The sequence below is a fragment of the Megalobrama amblycephala genome, linkage group LG19 (assembly GCF_018812025.1).
Source record: "Megalobrama amblycephala isolate DHTTF-2021 linkage group LG19, ASM1881202v1, whole genome shotgun sequence".
Taxonomy (NCBI): Eukaryota; Metazoa; Chordata; class Actinopteri; order Cypriniformes; family Xenocyprididae; genus Megalobrama; species Megalobrama amblycephala.
The window spans coordinates 2123663-2142542 of NC_063062.1; the positions used below are offsets into that span (position 1 = coordinate 2123663).

At 34.4% G+C, this 18880-nt stretch overlaps 1 protein-coding gene across 5 annotated transcripts in view; it reads left to right on the forward strand.

The window, feature by feature from the left end:
• Window positions 1-18157, forward strand: part of LOC125253798 (collagen and calcium-binding EGF domain-containing protein 1) — a 71457-nt gene extending 53300 nt beyond the window's left edge. For 4 of the 5 annotated variants that reach the window (XM_048167911.1, XM_048167914.1, XM_048167912.1 and 1 more), the window contains 12 exons: window positions 1447-1534; window positions 7429-7554; window positions 8040-8120; window positions 11439-11491; window positions 12825-12959; window positions 13041-13178; window positions 13254-13381; window positions 15562-15682; window positions 15768-15889; window positions 16199-16234; window positions 16379-16414; window positions 17596-18157. In XM_048167911.1, the coding sequence (XP_048023868.1) occupies window positions 7472-7554; window positions 8040-8120; window positions 11439-11491; window positions 12825-12959; window positions 13041-13178; window positions 13254-13381; window positions 15562-15682; window positions 15768-15889; window positions 16199-16234; window positions 16379-16414; window positions 17596-17784 (1122 nt within the window). In that variant the 5' untranslated portion in view covers window positions 1447-1534; window positions 7429-7471 and the 3' untranslated portion in view covers window positions 17785-18157. Of the gene's footprint in view, window positions 1-1446; window positions 1535-7424; window positions 7555-8039; window positions 8121-11438; window positions 11492-12824; window positions 12960-13040; window positions 13179-13253; window positions 13382-15561; window positions 15683-15767; window positions 15890-16198; window positions 16235-16378; window positions 16415-17595 lie in introns of all 5 variants that reach the window. The other variant, XM_048167913.1, reaches the window with a different exon arrangement.
• Window positions 18158-18880: the final 723 nt, after the last annotated feature.

Below are 18880 nucleotides of genomic sequence, written 5' to 3' on the forward strand. Positions count from 1 at the left end.
ATTTAGATGATTTGGAAATTCACCAGTGTTTTTCTCTGAGGTTTGTGATGGAGTTTTCCTTCTGGATCACATTAATCCGTCATTTTTATTTCCACCCTAAAGCTTGAATGTTGTAAGCAAAATATTCCCTCCCACTAAACAGAACCCATATTCAGATCAAAACAATATGTTTAGTGTTTGAACCTTTTAAAATATGTCATTTTAACATTTTAACATGCACATACATACAAGTTTGTGGTCGGTAAGATTATTTAATGTTTTAAAAGGTCTCTTCTGCTCACCAAGACTGCATTTATATGTTTAAAAATACAGTAAAAATTGTGAAATATTATTACAATTTAAATAGTAAAATATAATTTATTCCTGTGATCAAAGCTGAATTTATTTGATTGAAAATACAGTAAAAATCACAAAATATTATTACAATTTAAATCAGCTGTTTTCTATGTGAATATATTGTTACGGCTGCTGGTGTAGAGATGAGGCAGATACGGATTTCCACAAACATGTAATACTTTTAATGAACAAAAGGCAGAGTACACCAAACATGCACTTAACACAAACAGAGAACGGACAAGGAGTGAAGGGAGTGAGTGCAATATAAAGGGGGTGCTGATAATAGAGTCCAGGTGCAGGTGATCTGTGATGATAGGAGATGACGAGGGAAGTGAGTGCAGGTGAATAAACAGGAGGATCATGGGAATTGTAGTCCAGGGAGACAGGGGATCTGTGACATATATAGTAAAATATACTTTATTCCTGTGATCAAAGCTGAATTTATTTGATTAAAAAAACAGTAAAAAATTTGAAATAAAATTATTGTAATGTAAAATAGCTGTTTTCTATGTGAATATATAGTAAAATGTAATTTAGTCCTGCGATCAAAGCTGAATTTATTTCATTAAAAATACAGTAAAAATCACAAAATATTATTACAATTTAAAACAGCTGTTTTCTATGTGAATATATAGTAAACTAAGTTATTCCTGTGATCAAAGCTGAATTTATGTGATTAAAAATACAGTAAAAATGTGAAATATTATTACAATTTAAAACAGCTGTTTTCTATGTGAATATATAGTAAAATTATTCCTGTGATCAAAGCTGAATTTTCAGCATCATTACTCCAGTCTTCAGTGTCACATGATCCTTCAGAAATCATTCTAATATGATGATTTGTTGCTCATATTTTTGTGAAAACTGCAGTACATTTTATTATTCAAGATTCTTTGATTAATAGAAAGTTCAAAAGAACAGTTTTGTTTTAATAAAATCTTTTGTAACATTATAAATGTCACTTTTGATCAATTTAATGTGTTCTTGATGAATAAAAATATACATTTCTTTTCAAATAAAGTGACTAAATGTTTGAATGACACACAATATGCAGCAGGATTATGAATGCTCAAAGCACATCTATGTTTATTGTGAGTTTTATCTTTTCAGAGGCAGTACAGTGATGGATGTGAGGCGTAATGGATGGACATTACAGACAAACATCATCCGCTATAATGGACATGAGGAGTCATTTACTGTAAGTCACATTATCAACAGAACGTGAGTGAATTCAGGTGTTTTTGTGACCTGCGTGTGTCTGAGATGTTTTGTTTTGTGGGGAAATTTATGAAGAGATGTTCCTCATATAATACTTGAGATCATGAGAATCCCTTTAGTTTCTTTTTAGATTGTTTGTGCTGTTTGTTAATCATCATTAGTGCAAGTGCAGTTAGTGACAAGCTGTTTCTGACAAACATGATGGATTTAAAACAGTCAGAAGTTGAGTGTGAGAGCGGTTTTTATTCACAGCATGGGAATTGTGTTGAATATTTCCTCTGGTTTTCATTTTACCAGGTTTTCCCACTGCTTGTTTAATCAGTAGAATAAATAAGGAAGGATGAATAGATAAATTAATAAATAATCTCATTATGTGGAGATGTTTTATGAAGTGCATTGAGTATCTGACAGTGTTTTTCCTCTTTCATCCAGAACCAGATCCTGGACCTGGCAATGGGTGATTAACTCAGACGTTCAGTTATATATATATAACCTTATATTTATAATCTTTTTTGATTATCAGTCAATCTTTATTCAAACAGACTTAATATGTGACAGAGTTCTGTAATAACTGATCATAAATAAACATCAACATATGATTATGGTCATATCATACTATCACATCACCGGTTTTACTTCCTGTTTTGTTGTAGCCACACACACACACACACACACACACACACACACACACACACACACACACACACACACACACACATATGATTGGTGTTACCCACAATCCACCAAAAGTTTGTTCACACACACAGTGCAGCTAAACCGACTGACTGTGAAGATGTTGTAGCGCCCCCTGCAGAACACTGAGGATATACAGCAATATATATATATATATATATATATATATATATATATATATATATATATATATATATATATATATAATTAGATATAATTAAATGTAATATGTGGATTCAGAAGTGCTTGTTTTGTAGATCTCACAGGAAGCCTAAAGTCTTCAGATGAACATGTAAAGCTGCTGTCAGCATCTGTTCATCTGTATCCATCCGTGATTTCAAATGTTTCTCACTCGTTTGAGCTCATAAACACACTCGTTAAAGAACTTGTGGTCCAATTTGTTTCATATCCATCCTACATTTCCCATTAACTCACTGAACTTACAACGAGGACGGCTTGTTAAGGATAGTTTTCTGCTTTTCTTTGGCATGTTAGTGACACATACAGTCAAACTATGATGTTCTTCCTCATTATTTCTGTCTTGTTTTCCATCTAAACATTCTTAAATCAAGATGCATTTACTGGAGAAGCAAAACGACTGAAGATATCAATGAAAAATGCATCAAAATGAGCAAGAAAAAGAACAAATATCTGCCATAAAGTCAGAAAAATCAACTTGTTTCCACTTTGAATGAAGTTGATTTTTCTGACTCCATTGGCAGATATTTGTTCTTGTTTTAAGCATAAACTCAACTTTAATACAGTCAGAGGAATTAATAACACATGCAGTTAATTGTTTACAGGAAAACAGAAATCTTGTATATTATTTATCACAATAAAACTAATTTAATTGTAAAAGAACACAGACTGATCGTGTGCAGATGAGTTCGTTCTCTCCCTCTGCGACTTTATCTATTAAATTCTCTGTAAATTCTTTAGAAGTTCATTTGTGGCCCTATAAATGTTTTTATAGGCGTGTCATGAATTTTTTGTGTTTAACTCTCTCCAGCCTTAAAACACTCTTAAATCACAGACTCCAACTCAGATTCCCATATGTAAAGTGCTATATAAATGTAATTAATTATTATTATTATTGGAACAGAAGAATATTCTGTGTTAGTTCAGATGGCTAGTTTATTTGGCATTTCATAGAAACTGCACACATGTTTTCAGAATAATCAAGCTGTGATGTTTTATTGTTTTTTTTTTAAATAAGGATATTAATGATGTTCCTCTGATAATAACTGCTCAGATGTTCTGTATAATGACCTCTATATTTCACATATTATGATCATCGAGTCTCTCAGGCTCTTCTGCATGACAAGTAATAATCTGAGTGAAATAAATTCCATCTATCATGTGTAAAGTGACACTAGAGCACAATATGGACTTTTTAATATATATATGTAGTGAGATTTATATGGCCTGAACCACTGGCTCTGAATTACAGGTGCTGGTCATATAATTAGAATATTGTGAAAAAGTTCATTTTTTTATTGTAAATTATTTTTAAAAATGAAAGTTTTTTTTTTTTTTTTTGTTTTGTTTTTTTTGACGATTAGAGCGTACAGCTCATGAAAGTCCAAAATCCAGTATCTCAAAATATTAGAATATTTCTTAAGATCAATCAAAAAATGGATTTTCAAAACAGAAAAGTTCAAGTTCTTTAAAGTATGTTCATTTGTACACTCAGTACTTGGTCGGCAGCACATATTACAGCAAATGACTTGCTCCTAGCACAAATTACAGCATCAGTGAAGTATGGAAGTGATCAGCCTGTGGCACTGCTGAGGCACTACTGAGCCTTCAGATCATCTGTATATTGTTGGATCGACTGTTTCTCATCTTTCTCTTGAAAATATCCCATAGATTCAGGGGTCAGGCATGTTGGCTGGCCAATAAAACACAGTAATATCATGGTCAGCAAACCACTTGGAAATGGTTTTTGCACTGTGGGCAGGTGCTAAAGTCCTGCTGGAAAAGGAAATCAGCATCTCCATAAAGCTTGTCAGCAGATGGAAGCATGAAGTGCTCCAAAATATCCTGGAAGATGGCTGCATTGACTCTGCACTTGATAAAACACAATGGACCGACACCAGCAGATGTCACGGCCCCCCCAATCATTACTAACTTCAGAAACTTCCCACTAGACTTCAAGCAGCTTGGATTCTGTGCCTCTCCAGTCTTCCTTTAGACTCTGGGACCATGATTTCAACATGAAATTCAAAATTTACTTTTACCTGAAAAGAGGACTTTCGACCACTGTTCACTGTCCAGTTCTTTTTCTCCTTAGCCCAGGTAAGATGCTTCTGACGTTGTTTCTGTTTCAGAAGTGGCTCGGTAGTCCTTTTCCTGAAGATGTCTGAGTGTGGTGGCTCTTGATGCGCTGACTCCGGCTTCATTTGACTCATTGTGAAGCTCTCCCAAGTGTTTGAATCAGCTTTACTTGACAGTATTCTCAAGCTTGCGGTCATCCCTGTTGCTTGTGCACCTTTGCCTACCAAATTTCTTCCTTCTAGTCAACTTTGCATTTAATATGCTTTGATATTTCACTCTGTAAACAGCCACCACATTCAGTAATGACCATCTGTGACTTACGCTCTTTGTGGAGGGTGTCAATGATTGTCTCCTGGACCATTGCCAAGTCAGCAGTCTTCCCCATTAGTGTGGTTTCAAAGAACAAGAGATACCCAGAATTTATACTGTAGGGATGGTCATTTAATGAAACTCAAATGTAAATATTCTAATATTTTGAGATACTGGATTTTGGACTTTCATGAGCTGTACGCTCTAATCATCAAAATTTAAAAAAATGTTTTACTTCACATGTTGGGAATCTAGAATAAATGAAAGTTTCATTTTTAAAAATAGTTTACAATATTTTTTCCCGATATTCTAATTATATGACCAGCACCTGTATATCACAAATCACCTGAAAATAGATCAATGCAGAGCTTTATTTCCTAAATATATAAATCAATATATAATACAGTATAGGCCTTTTTATCAGCGCAATCAAAAACAGACAGAAGTGTGTTCTGAGAACGTTTTGCTAATGTTATTTCGGAATGTTTCTGAACATTCCGTTTTTTTCTTGGTTGTGTGAACGTTCAGGGAACGTTCCATTTTGCAAACATTATTGCAATGTTACTTTTGAACAATTTGTAACACTTAAATATGTTAGACGAACATCCAACGAAGATATTAAGTCTTGTTAATTTATCAAAATTAGTTTATGCTTAAAACAAGAACAATATCTGCAAGTGGGGTCAGAAAAATAAAGTTAATACAAGGGGAAAATAAGCAGATATTTGTTTATGTTTTAGAAATTTCTCACATCAGAAGTAAATGTATCTTGATGTTTCTGCTGTACTTTACATTCTCATCTTGAGATAGTCTTTTCTAAAAGTTCTTGACTCAAATGCATTTAGAATATGTATGTAGAAAAATATTTATAAATAGTTTTGGTTACTCTATAATTCAATGGTCCACTTTAGACATTTTATTCTACTAACCTACAGTCTTCTAATTATCTCATGAGAGTTATGGCAAAGTTACTTAAAAATGGACCATCAAAATAAAGTGTAAGCATATTTCCCAGTAATGCTCGTATGTTGAATCACATCCGTCATCAGCGGATCCTGACAAACAGAAGAAAGCTTTCAGACGGATAACGTGGGAACTGTTCGGATCGGGCTTGTGCGGTCAGCAGTAATGAACCAAAGTCTTTCTGTGGCTGTTTAATATGTATTTTATGAATCATTTTATACCGGTGGGAATGAGTTTGGTGTGGGGGTGTTTGTGAGGTTTGGGGTGCTGGTTTAGGTTTGGGTTTGGGAGGGTTACCCTCAAAAATATTCATTTGTCATGAGCAGAAGCATGTGTTTCCAGAGCGTCCATCAGGAGACGGTTAAAGCTTTTGTTTAGAAGAGGACAATAACTGATATAATCTGACCGTATTATATAACTTACTGAAGAACGTCGAAACCAACAACCAAACAAGCATTTTTAAACTGAAAAACTGAAGTGTACTAAAAGCCTAAAAACCTCTTTAACACAAACACTGATTCCATCATTTATCACGTGCATCTCTGTATGAGTCAAAGACGAAAAAGGGTTTTCAAGCATCAAAACAATAATTGAAATTCAGCTTTGAATTGTTGTTGTTGTTGTTGTTTTTCAATGCATCTTTTTTTTTTTATCATCTTTTACCCCAAATGCTAATTAATTGTCATTTGACATTTTTAAATCCTAGCTTTTGCCCATTTGTCAGCAAGAATTTTTCACTCATTTAAAATGCAATAAAATTGAGTATTCTCACTTATTCTTTTATATATTTTAATACGTACAGGTCATAAATAATTTTACATAAATATAAGTGTTACACTGAATGACAAAGGAACATTATTTCACCCACATTTTGGCATTTTATTCTCCCAAAAGGTATTTGAAACCTTAAAAGTAGATGTTTTCCTTGCATTTAATGTGCTTTCTATGCATATAAAATCACTTTTGTAAATTTCTATTGATGCGGACATCTAAACGTCTTTGTAAAACCCATATATATTCATATTTCTTTATATCCATCAAGACTACAAATAAACTGATCATATTGTTGATATTTAATCAATTTTCTTGAAAATTTGATGCCTTTTAAGAAATAATTCAATAATAAATAGCTGATTTATTCACCAACATTAACTATCATTAATGCAATAAGTAAAAATCATTTAATATAATATAATGATTGTTCTAATAACTGCACGTTTTATTTTCATACTGAGACAAACTAGAAATATTTATTTTTGTGATTTTAATGCTGGTGTTTGCTGTTCTGAATTATTATCAGGATACAGCTTAAATATGTGACAATTTATTCACAGTCCAATATTGCAAGAACTGGCACACTTTTAATGTGCAGTGAAATAACATGTAGGCTAATAAAATAAAATGCATGCATATATCATATTTTTTATGTCCATGTTTAAATGCAAATGAGGTACTGAATTATTAATGAGTTGCACAGTGTTAAGGTGTGTGGAAGAGGCGGAGCTTCATCTGTCATGTTTTCTGTGCTGAAGTGTGGATTAGTGCGCGCTCACTCTCGCGCTCTCACTCTTAGTGCGCGCTCACAGCTGTGAGTTTGCTGGACTGAACATGTTTTTTGTTTATTTGAGGAAGTTCTGCAGTCTCGTGAGACGCGTGGAAGCACCGTGACAGTGAGATGACGCGACTTTTGCGCGCGCCGTTTGGCGTCTTGTGCGTGCTTCTGTGGACGTGCGGCGTGAACGCGTCTGACGCCTCGCAGTGAGTGTTTCTCATCTGATCTGTCACATCTCTGGATAAAATCTCATTTGCATTAACTTTTACCAACAATGAGCAATGCAAAATGTATGAATGTTGAAAATGTTCATGTAAGTTCACAATGAACTAATTTTTTATTTTAATAATGTTTTAGTAAATAATTAATAGAAGTATTGTTCATTGTTAGTGTTATAGTGAAGTGTTACTGATGATCCAAGAAATGATTGGATTCTTCAGTTCAAGAATCATTTCATTATCATGAGAGACATTAATACTCTCAAAAATGCTTTGATGGATTTAATGACAGCAGAGAAAGTCTTTCCATCCATAGTTTCACTCTGAACATTGCCTGATAACCTGTTTTTCTCTCTCATGCATTTGATCTGTTATTACCATGAGAACACAAGACAATCATTTAAGCAAAAGACAATGATAGGAGGATGCAAAAAAACACACAAATATCAGCTGATTTTCTGTTTCTCCTGCAGAGAGGATTGTCCGGAGAATAAGATGCTGACCGTGAAGTATCCGTGTCTGAGAGCCGGAGGACAGAGAAGCGTCTGTCTCAGGTCACTGTCACATGATTCACACATCATCATACATGTGACTCATATGTGGATGTTTTGGATTCTTTATCACATGTACATCATTGTTTTGGATGAAGCTCTTTGAGTTCTTAGTTCCACTGTAAGTCATTCATAACAGAGGGACAGTTACTTTTGTTTATAGTAGAAGTGAATTTGTTTCATGATGAACGTTGCAACATTGAACTAAACTGAATCAACATTGAACTGAATTGCGACACTGTTGTCTTCTGAAGCTGCTTTTCAATCTGTAGAAATGAAGCTGACTTGACTTAAAGCTCCAGTTCATGATTTGAACTTTTAAACGTTTGGTTCCCAGACGGCGAGCGTGAGAACAGTGCTAATGTGACTGTCTATGACATGAATTGGTGTGTTTGGCTTTATGGATGATCATGTGACTCTTGATCATGTGACTCTCAGCCAGGTTTTGACTCTCATATGGAAAGTACAACATTACTCTAAATATATATATATATTCAGAGGAACGTTTTACTTTCCATATGAGAGTCAAATGTCTTTCACAACCCTGTGATTGTTCACTGCTGAAATATTGTGGTTTGTGTCTCACTGCTGGCCAAACCAGCGTCTGGACCGACAGTCATGTCGTAGGTGTTGTTTCTGAGGTTATTAAGAAGTGGAAAAGTTCAGAACACAAGACCGAAACAGAGTCCATGTGGATGGTGTTACGACCCGGTCTGGGGTGAGACCGCAGTGTTATTCTGTGTAGTAATTCATACCAGAGATGAATGATTCCTCAGATCATGTGTGCAGTTAGCAGAAAACAATCACAAATATTTAGAAATCAAGATACACTCGTGGTCAGAAGTTTGGAATAATTAAGACTTTTAATTTTTAGTTTTGTGAAGAAGTCTCTTCTGCTCACCAAAGCTGCATATATTTGATTAAAAATACAGTGAAAATTGTGAAATATTATTATAATTTATAATAAGTGTTTTCTATGTGAATATATTGAAAAATGTAATTTATTTCTGTGATCAAAGCTGAATTTATTTGATTAAAAATACAGTAAAAATCACTTAATATTATTACATTGTAAATCAGCTGTTTTCTATGTGAATATATAGTAAAATATAATTTATTTCTGTGATCAAAGCTGAATTTTCAGCATCATTACTCCAGTCTTCAGTCACATGATCCTTCAGAAATCATTCTAATATTATTTGCTGCTCAATTATTATTGGTGCTTATTTATTAATAATGGTTCTTATTATTATCAGTGTTGAAAACATTTTTTTGAAAACATTCAGCTTTGATCACAGGAATAAATTACACTTTACTATATATTCACATAGAAAACAGCTGTTTTAAATTATAATAATAAGTGATTTTTTTATATATTTTTAATTAAATAAATTCAGCTTTGCTCACATGAATAAATTACATTTTACTATATATTTACATAAAAAACAGCTATTTTAAATTATAATAATTGTGATTTTACTGTATTTTCAATCAAATAAATTCAGCTTTGATCACAGGAATAAATTACATTTTACTATATATTTACATAAAAAACAGCTATTTTAAATTATAATAATTGTGATTTTACTGTATTTTCAATCAAATAAATTCAGCTTTGATCACAGGAATAAATTACATTTTACTATATATTTACATAAAAAACAGCTATTTTAAATTATAATAATATTTTGTGATTTTTACTGTATTTTTAATCAAATAAATTCAGCTTTGATCACAGGAATAAATTACATTTTACTATATATTTACATAAAAAACAGCTATTTTAAATTATAATAATAATTTGTGATTTTTACTGTATTTTCAATCAAATAAACTCAGCTTTGATCACAGGAATAAATTACATTTGACTATATATTTACATAAAAAACAGCTATTTTAAGTTATAATAATAATTTGTGATTTTGACTGTATTTTCAATCAAATAAATTCAGCTTTGATCACAGAAATAAATTATATTTTACTATATATTTACATAAAAAACAGCTATTTTAAGTTATAATAATAATTTGTGATTTTGACTGTATTTTCAATCAAATAAATTCAGCTTTGATCACAGGAATAAATTACATTTTTTAATATATTCACATAGAAAACAGCTGTTTTACATTGTAATAATATTTTGTGATTTTTTCTTTTTGATCAAATACATTCAGGTGAGCAGAAAAGACTTCTTTCAAAAACATTATAAAATCTCAATCTCAAAATTTCAAACTTTTGACTGCTGGAGATGCAAAACAATTTTTGTTTTCTGAGAAATGTATCAAAATAAAGTGAGTTTATGCTTAAACAAAAAAAAAACTCTCAAAGGAGTCAGAAAACTGCCCATTAGCAGGTTCTTGCTTTATCGCCTCAGTTGTTTCTCTAAACCCCAGTGAGATCTAATGGAGATCAAATGGAGGTTTTTGCGGCAGTGATCAGTTTGACTGTTTCTCATCGGCAGCGTGTTCTCAGCAGTGATCGGAGGCGTGAGCTCCTTCAGATCCGTGTGAACCGAAGCTTCAGGCTCCCGGCAGGAGATCCGACTGTAAATCCTGCGAGAGGAAGTGCCCGCTCGTGATCACAGCTGCTGCGATTGCGGTGCTTTATGGGATACCTGCTGGTGCTCTGAGTTCTAGAGGTGTGACTGAAGAACAAACGCTTCAAGTGTGACGAGAGACATTTGCTCTGTCTGCATTGAATTAGAAATAGAAATTGATCAGAAGTGAGCTAAATCTGACACGACGTCCTCTAAAGTAAAGTAAAAATGTATTTAGTTTTTTCTTTTTAGGTTTTGGTTAGTCTGCAGTCATTATAATGATCTATTTAAACAACAGTCGAAGTCTATGATGTGTGTTGAGAGAGGTCAGATGAGAGGTCAGGGGGTCAAGGGTCACAGGAACAGATCTGACATGCTGACGACACAAACGTCCTGACGATCGGAGCTCGTCGTTTGTGGTTTGAGGAAGGCTGTATGTGAACAACATCAACTGTAGAAAAACACCTGTGAATGGACAGATGAAGAGTGGGAAAAACAGAAGTGATGACAGGAGGAAGAGAACATGATGGATGGAGTGATGAAGAGAGGAAAGACAGTCTCTTGAGTCTGACTGCTGGACGAGTGTTGAGAAAATAAACACACTTTCACTGCCTTCATTTGAAGCTTATTTTGATGGACTGTGATGCAGAAAGTCGCTTGAGACTCATGAAAGATTGAGTTTAGATTATCAAAGAAAAACTTTACTACATTCATTCATCATTCATTTTATGAATTATGTTTCTGTTAATTGGTGGATTGTATTGTGCTGTTGATTGTGTCTGCAGGAGAAAGTGCTGCGAAGGCTTCAGGTTTGTGATGGGTCAGTGTGTGCCAGAAAGTAGGTAAAACCTTCAGCTCATCTATTATACTGGAAAACAATCAGTCATTATATATGTCTGAAAGATGTATTTGTTTTTTTGCGATGATGAAGAGATTTATTACCAGACTAGTTCACCCAGAAATGATCATTCTGATATTAATTTATTTATTTGTTGTTTTTATTTGTTTTTATTTTATATATTAACATTTATTTATTTTATTCATCTTATTTGTTTGTATTTATTATGTATTATTTTTGTTTGTTTATAGATTTTTTTGTTTTATTTATATTTATTTATTTATTTTGTTTTTATTTAAATTTATTTTATTTGTTTTATTTTGTTTATTTTATTTGTTTATTACTTTTATTTATTGTTTTATTTATTAATTTGTTTTTAAATGTATTTTTATTTATTTATTTATTTATTTATGTTATTTATTGTCTTTATTTTTATATATTTACATTTATTTATTTTATTTGCTTATTTATTCATCTTATTTATTTATATTTATTTATTGTTTATTTGTATTTTATATATTTTATTTTTTATTTATTTCATATATTTTAATTATCTATTTATTTTATTTTTTATTTTTATATATATATTTTATTTGTTTTATTTTTATATTTTTTTATTTTATTTATTTTATTTATTACTTTTATTTATTTGTGTTTATTTTTATTTTTTATTTATTGTTTTATTTATGAATTTGTTTATTAGTTTTTACTGTATTTTTATTTATTTATTTACTTTATTTATTTTCTTAATTTTTATATATTTACATTTATTTCTTTAATTTGCTTGTTTATTCATCTTATTTATTTGTATTTATTTATTGTTTATTTGTATTTTATATTTTTTAAATTTATTTTATATATTTTCATTATTTATTTATTTACCTTTATTTTATATATATATATATATATATATATATATATATATTCAATAGGAAATAAAAATAAAAATAATAAATAAACAAATAAAATAAATATATGTAAATATAAAAACTAATAAAAAATTATATATATATATATATATATATATATATATATATATATATATATATATATATATATAATTTTTATTAGTTTTTATATTTACATATATTTATTTTATTTGTTTATTTATTATTTTTATTTTTATTTCCTATTGAATTAGGAACTTTCTTCTATATACACCACTGAGAACAAGATCATGAATGTTTTCGGTCTGTTGAATTCATTTTAAATGATTATATTGGTGTGCTGAATGTGAATTGTCCACTTTAAGCAGTTCACTAACATACAAATGAACTAAAAGCTTAAACTGTGATTTCATGTGGTGTCATAATAATAATTATGTTAAAAACAGGTCTGGACGTGTGCGCCGGCTCTCCCTGTGAGCAGCAGTGCACGGATAACTTCGGTCGAGTGTTGTGCACGTGTTACGAGGGTTTCCGTTTCGACCGAGAGAGACATCGCCAACGGCAGCATCCATACTGCATAGGTCAGTACTGAAGGTCACGTGTTTACAGCATACTGTGTTCAAACACACACACACATTCACCTCTCTCTCTCTGTGGTCCAGATGTGGATGAGTGTGAGGAGTCAAACAGCAGTGTGTGTGAACATGTGTGTGAAAACACTCCTGGAAGCTTCCGCTGCAGCTGTAATGCTGGATTCACACTGACAGCAGATCAGCGCTCCTGTGAACCCGTACACAACCGTGAGTGTGTGAGTGTGTGATTCACCCAGTCAGTGTGTGATGTGTGTGAGTGATCCGTGTGTCTCTGTGTCTCAGTGAACTCCTCCGTCAAGTCGGACACTCAGATGAGCTCTGGATCCTGTTCTCTCAGCTGTCAGGACTTCATGAACATGAGGAGCAATTTACTGCAGATCAAACTGCTGCTGGGACACACACCTGCACAGGTAACACACACACACACACCTGCACAGGTAACACACACACACACACACACACACACACACCTGCACAGGTAACACACACACACACACACACACACACACACACACACACACCTGCACAGGTAACACACACACACACCTGCACAGGTAACACACACACACACTCACACACACACACCTGCACAGGTAACACACACACACCTGCACAGGTAACACACACACACACACACCTGCACAGGTAACACACACACACACACCTGCACAGGTAACACACACACACACACACACCTGCACAGGTAACACACACACACACCTGCACAGGTAACACACACACACACTCACACACACACACCTGCACAGGTAACACACACACACCTGCACAGGTAACACACACACACACACACACCTGCACAGGTAACACACACACACACACCTGCACAGGTAACACACACACACACACCTGCACAGGTAACACACACACACCTGCACAGGTAACACACACACACACACACCTGCACAGGTAACACACACACACACCTGCACAGGTAACACACACACACACACACACACACACACACACCTGCACAGGTAACACACACACACCTGCACAGATAACACACACACACACACACACACACACACACACACACACACACACACCTGCACAGGTAACACACACACACACCTGCACAGGTAACACACACACACCTGCACAGGTAACACACACACACACACCTGCACAGGTAACACACACACACACACACACCTGCACAGGTAACACACACACACACACACACACACACACACACACACACACCTGCACAGGTAACACACACACACACACCTGCACAGGTAACACACACACACACACCTGCACAGGTAACACACACACACACACACCTGCACAGGTAACACACACACACACACACACACACACACACACACACACACACACACACACGCACCTGCACAGGTAACACACACACACACACACACACACACACACACACACACACACACACCTGCACAGGTAACACACACACACCTGCACAGGTAACACACACACACACACACACACACACACACACCTGCACAGGTCACACACACACACACACACACACACACACACCTGCACAGGTAACACACACACACACACACACACACACACACACACACACACACACCTGCACAGGTAACACACACACACACACACACACACACACACACACACACCTGCAGAGGTAACACACACACACACACACACACACACACACACCTGCACAGGTAACACACACACACACACACACACACACACACACACCTGCACAGGTAACACACACACACACACCTGCACAGGTAACACACACACACACACACACACACACACACACACACACCTGCACAGGTAACACACACACACACACACACACACACCTGCACAGGTAACACACACACACACACACGCACCTGCACAGGTAACACACACACACACACACACACACACACACACACACACACACACACACACACACACCTGCACAGGTAACACACACACACGCACAGGTAACACACACACACCTGCACAGGTAACACACACACACACACACACACACCTGCACAGGTAACACACACACTCACACACTCACACACACACACACACACACACACACACACACACACCTGCACAGGTAACACACACACTCACACACACACACACACCTGCACAGGTAACACACACACACACACACACCTGCACAGGTAACACACACACACCTGCACAGGTAACGCACACACACACACACACACACACACACACACACACACACACACACACACACACACACACACACACCTGCACAGGTAACACACACCTGCACAGGTAACACACACACACACACACACACACACACACACACACACACACACACACCTGCACAGGTAACACACACACACACACACCTGCACAGGTAACACACACCTGCACAGGTAACACACACACACACACACACACACACACACACACACACACCTGCACAGGTAACACACACACACCTGCACAGGTAACACACACACACACACACACCTGCAGAGGTAACACACACACACACACACACACACACACCTGCACAGGTAACACACACACACACACACCTGATAAGCTCACACACATCTCATCTGTGTAGGGTTCATCTCCCAGTCTGGAAAACAACAGCCACAAACCGGCTCATGGGAGAACAGTGAAAAATCCTGATATTCACACCGTCACTGGACCAGCAGGACCTCCTGGACCTCCTGGACCGCCAGGTAAACACACACACACACAGACAGATACATACACACACACACAATAAATATATTATTTTATGTAATAATATTCATCATGTTTTAGGTGAGCGGGGTGAGAAAGGAGAGCGCGGGCCGTCGGGACCCCAGGGGCCCAGAGGAGACATGGGTCTGATGGGGCCTCAACCCGATCTGGAGCACATAAAGACGGGCAGACGGGGACCGGTGGTAAAAACACTCTCAGAACTCAACAGAATCACAGAGGAGTTTCATTACAAACACTGAATGCTTCATATTCTCACTGTACTTCATGCTGGAGGAGAAGAACATCTGACTGTTTCAACCCTGTAATATTTGATACAGAACTCGATATTTTCACTATATGAGTCAAATATGACAAACACGTGTGCAAGCATTTTGTTGCCTAGAGATTCAATAAACAAATACAATTCTGACACTTATTTCATATATCAGGCTTTGCATGATTAATGTTGTGTTTTGTGAGCGTTTGATCAGTGTTTTCCTGTGTCTGTTTAGGGAGCTCCAGGAGCACCTGGTAAAGACGGACAGAAGGCACGTATCTCGCTTTACGTAAATGAACACCATACTGAACTATGATGGCAGTTTACTGTTATTTATGATTTATTACACTGTCTGTGATTGATGTAGAAACAATATGAATCAGATTAATTGTGATTTATGAATCTTTCTCTACAGGGCGACAGAGGGTTTCCTGGACCGAGAGGATCTCCGGTAAGTTCTTCCTCGCGGCACTGGATTAAAATATTATTTATTATATTAAATATATGTTAAAATTCTCAGTCTGGGTTTGTTCTAAATCTAAATATTGAACTTCTATAATCAGATAAGTGTCCGGTACAGAGCCTGAAGCGCCTAATTAAATCATTTACACTTTTATTTGTGGTCATTTCAGTTTTCTTTTTCTTTTTTGTGAACTTTATACATTTAATGCAAAAGATTAAAGATTATTTAAGAAAAAAAGAATATAACCATTATATTATATATGACTGTTTTTTAAAAAAGTTAGAGATTAAAGATTGTTTTAGAAAGAATATAATCAGCAATGATGACATGATCATTTAGAAGACAAATACTACAATTTTAGTATCATTAAAACACTATTATAGTTTTTTATTAATAGTTTGAATTGGTTTTTATTTTTATATATAATTTTTAATTTTATATATATATATATATATATATATATATATATATATATATATATATATATATATATATATATATAATTTTTAATTTTATATATATATATATATATATATATATATATATATATATATATATATATATATTTTATATATAATATATATATATATATATATATATATATATATATATATATTATTTTTTACTTTATTTTTTATTATTTATTATTATATATTTTTATATATATTTAGACATTTTGGATATTTAATTTTTTTTAATTGATTTTTATTTCAGTTTTAGTTACTTTAGTACATTAAGTTAAACTAAATTAAAATGATAAATAAAATAAGTTCATGTTTGTTTCATGCTTTATTTTATTTCAGTTTAGTTTTTATTAATAGTTTGAATTGTTTTTTTTTTATATTTTCTTTTTTCATTGTAATTTTTGTTAAAGTTTTAGTCATTTTTTTTTATATAAAAATATAAAATAATAAAAAATTTAATATATATATTATTTTTTATATATATGTATAGTTTTATATATTTAATAGTTTTTATTAATTTTATTTTAGTTTTAGTCATTTTAGTACATCAACTTAAGCTAAATGAAAATGAGAGATGTTTCCTTGGTTAATTTAACCAAAATGTCTTTTTATGGTCACCTGAAACTTGAACACTAATGATTCTGCTGCTGCTGGACAAACACATGTGAATCCAGTTCTGAAGTGAAATCTCTCTGTCCTCTTCAGGGTCCTCCAGGGTCGTTCGACTTCCTGTTACTGATGATGGCAGATATCCGTCATGACATCGTAGAGCTGCAGGAGCACGTGTTTGGGAAGAGGCGTGGTCTTTCTGTGGACACGCCCATTCTCTCCAGCGGAGAGGCGGAGCTTGAGGACTGGGCGTCAGGACAGGGAGAGCTGATGCCGAACACGTGAGCGAATCAGACTTCGACACTATACCAGCTGAAGAACCTGAACAGGTGGATGACTTTCACATCATCAGATGATTCAGATGAAGAATGCATAACAATTTTTTAAATATCACTTTAAATGCATAATGAATGCTTTAACTAAAAGACTGTAAGATGATGCTTGAAAGACTGAGAAGGAACTGAAATTGTGTTGAGATGTGAATAACACAGTATGAACACTCGTTTCTGTATTACAGTCTACATTTGCTCACTGTGTGAGATTGTTCATGCTCAACTTCTCCTTCCATTTACTGTGTCACAAATGAACTGAAAGATTTTGATTAGACTTGCAAAAGTTCAGACTCAAAAACTTGATTAAAAATTCAAATATTAATGCATACTGCTTTGCATACTATTTATTTGGCAGTATACAGTAAACCGTACACTAGTACTCAATTTGGAACACAGCCAGAGCTGAAATAAGTGAAATACAGAAGAGAACTGAAATTAATTTAAAGTCGGCATGAAACAGAAGTTTCACTAGTCTTTTCTTCTCTATTGCGCCGTATATCCGAGTGAAACGCTTCTCAAACAAGAACAAATGTAGGGCGGGGCTTGATTTTGTCTGTGGGGAATTGATTGGATAGTTGTGGTTTGCTATTGGTGGATCTCATGTGAGTGACAGGTTGCCCCGGTTTTCCTGCTTGAATGTTCATTATTTTCCCCATATTGTGACTTGCTAAATCATGCTAACAACTTGCTAATAGTGCTAGAAACATGTTAGCAATGTTAAATCATGCTATCTACATGTAAAATCATGCTAACAATGTTCTAATCTTGCTAACGACATGCTAGCAATGTTAAATCATGTTAGCAACATTTTACATGCTAAATCATGTTAGCAACATAATTATTAATAGTGCGTTTAAGTCCTCCTGGGAAGTTCGTATTTACGAGGTGGGAAGTCGTGTTTACGACAGTAGGTGCGTTCAAGTCACTTTCGTCGGAGTATGATGGCGGCGTGCCTTCTCTAAATTACACAAAATAACAACACTTTTACTTCTAGAAAATGTAGAGCAAAGAATGTGCATTAGTTGTATGTCACTTTTTTATGTTTTTAA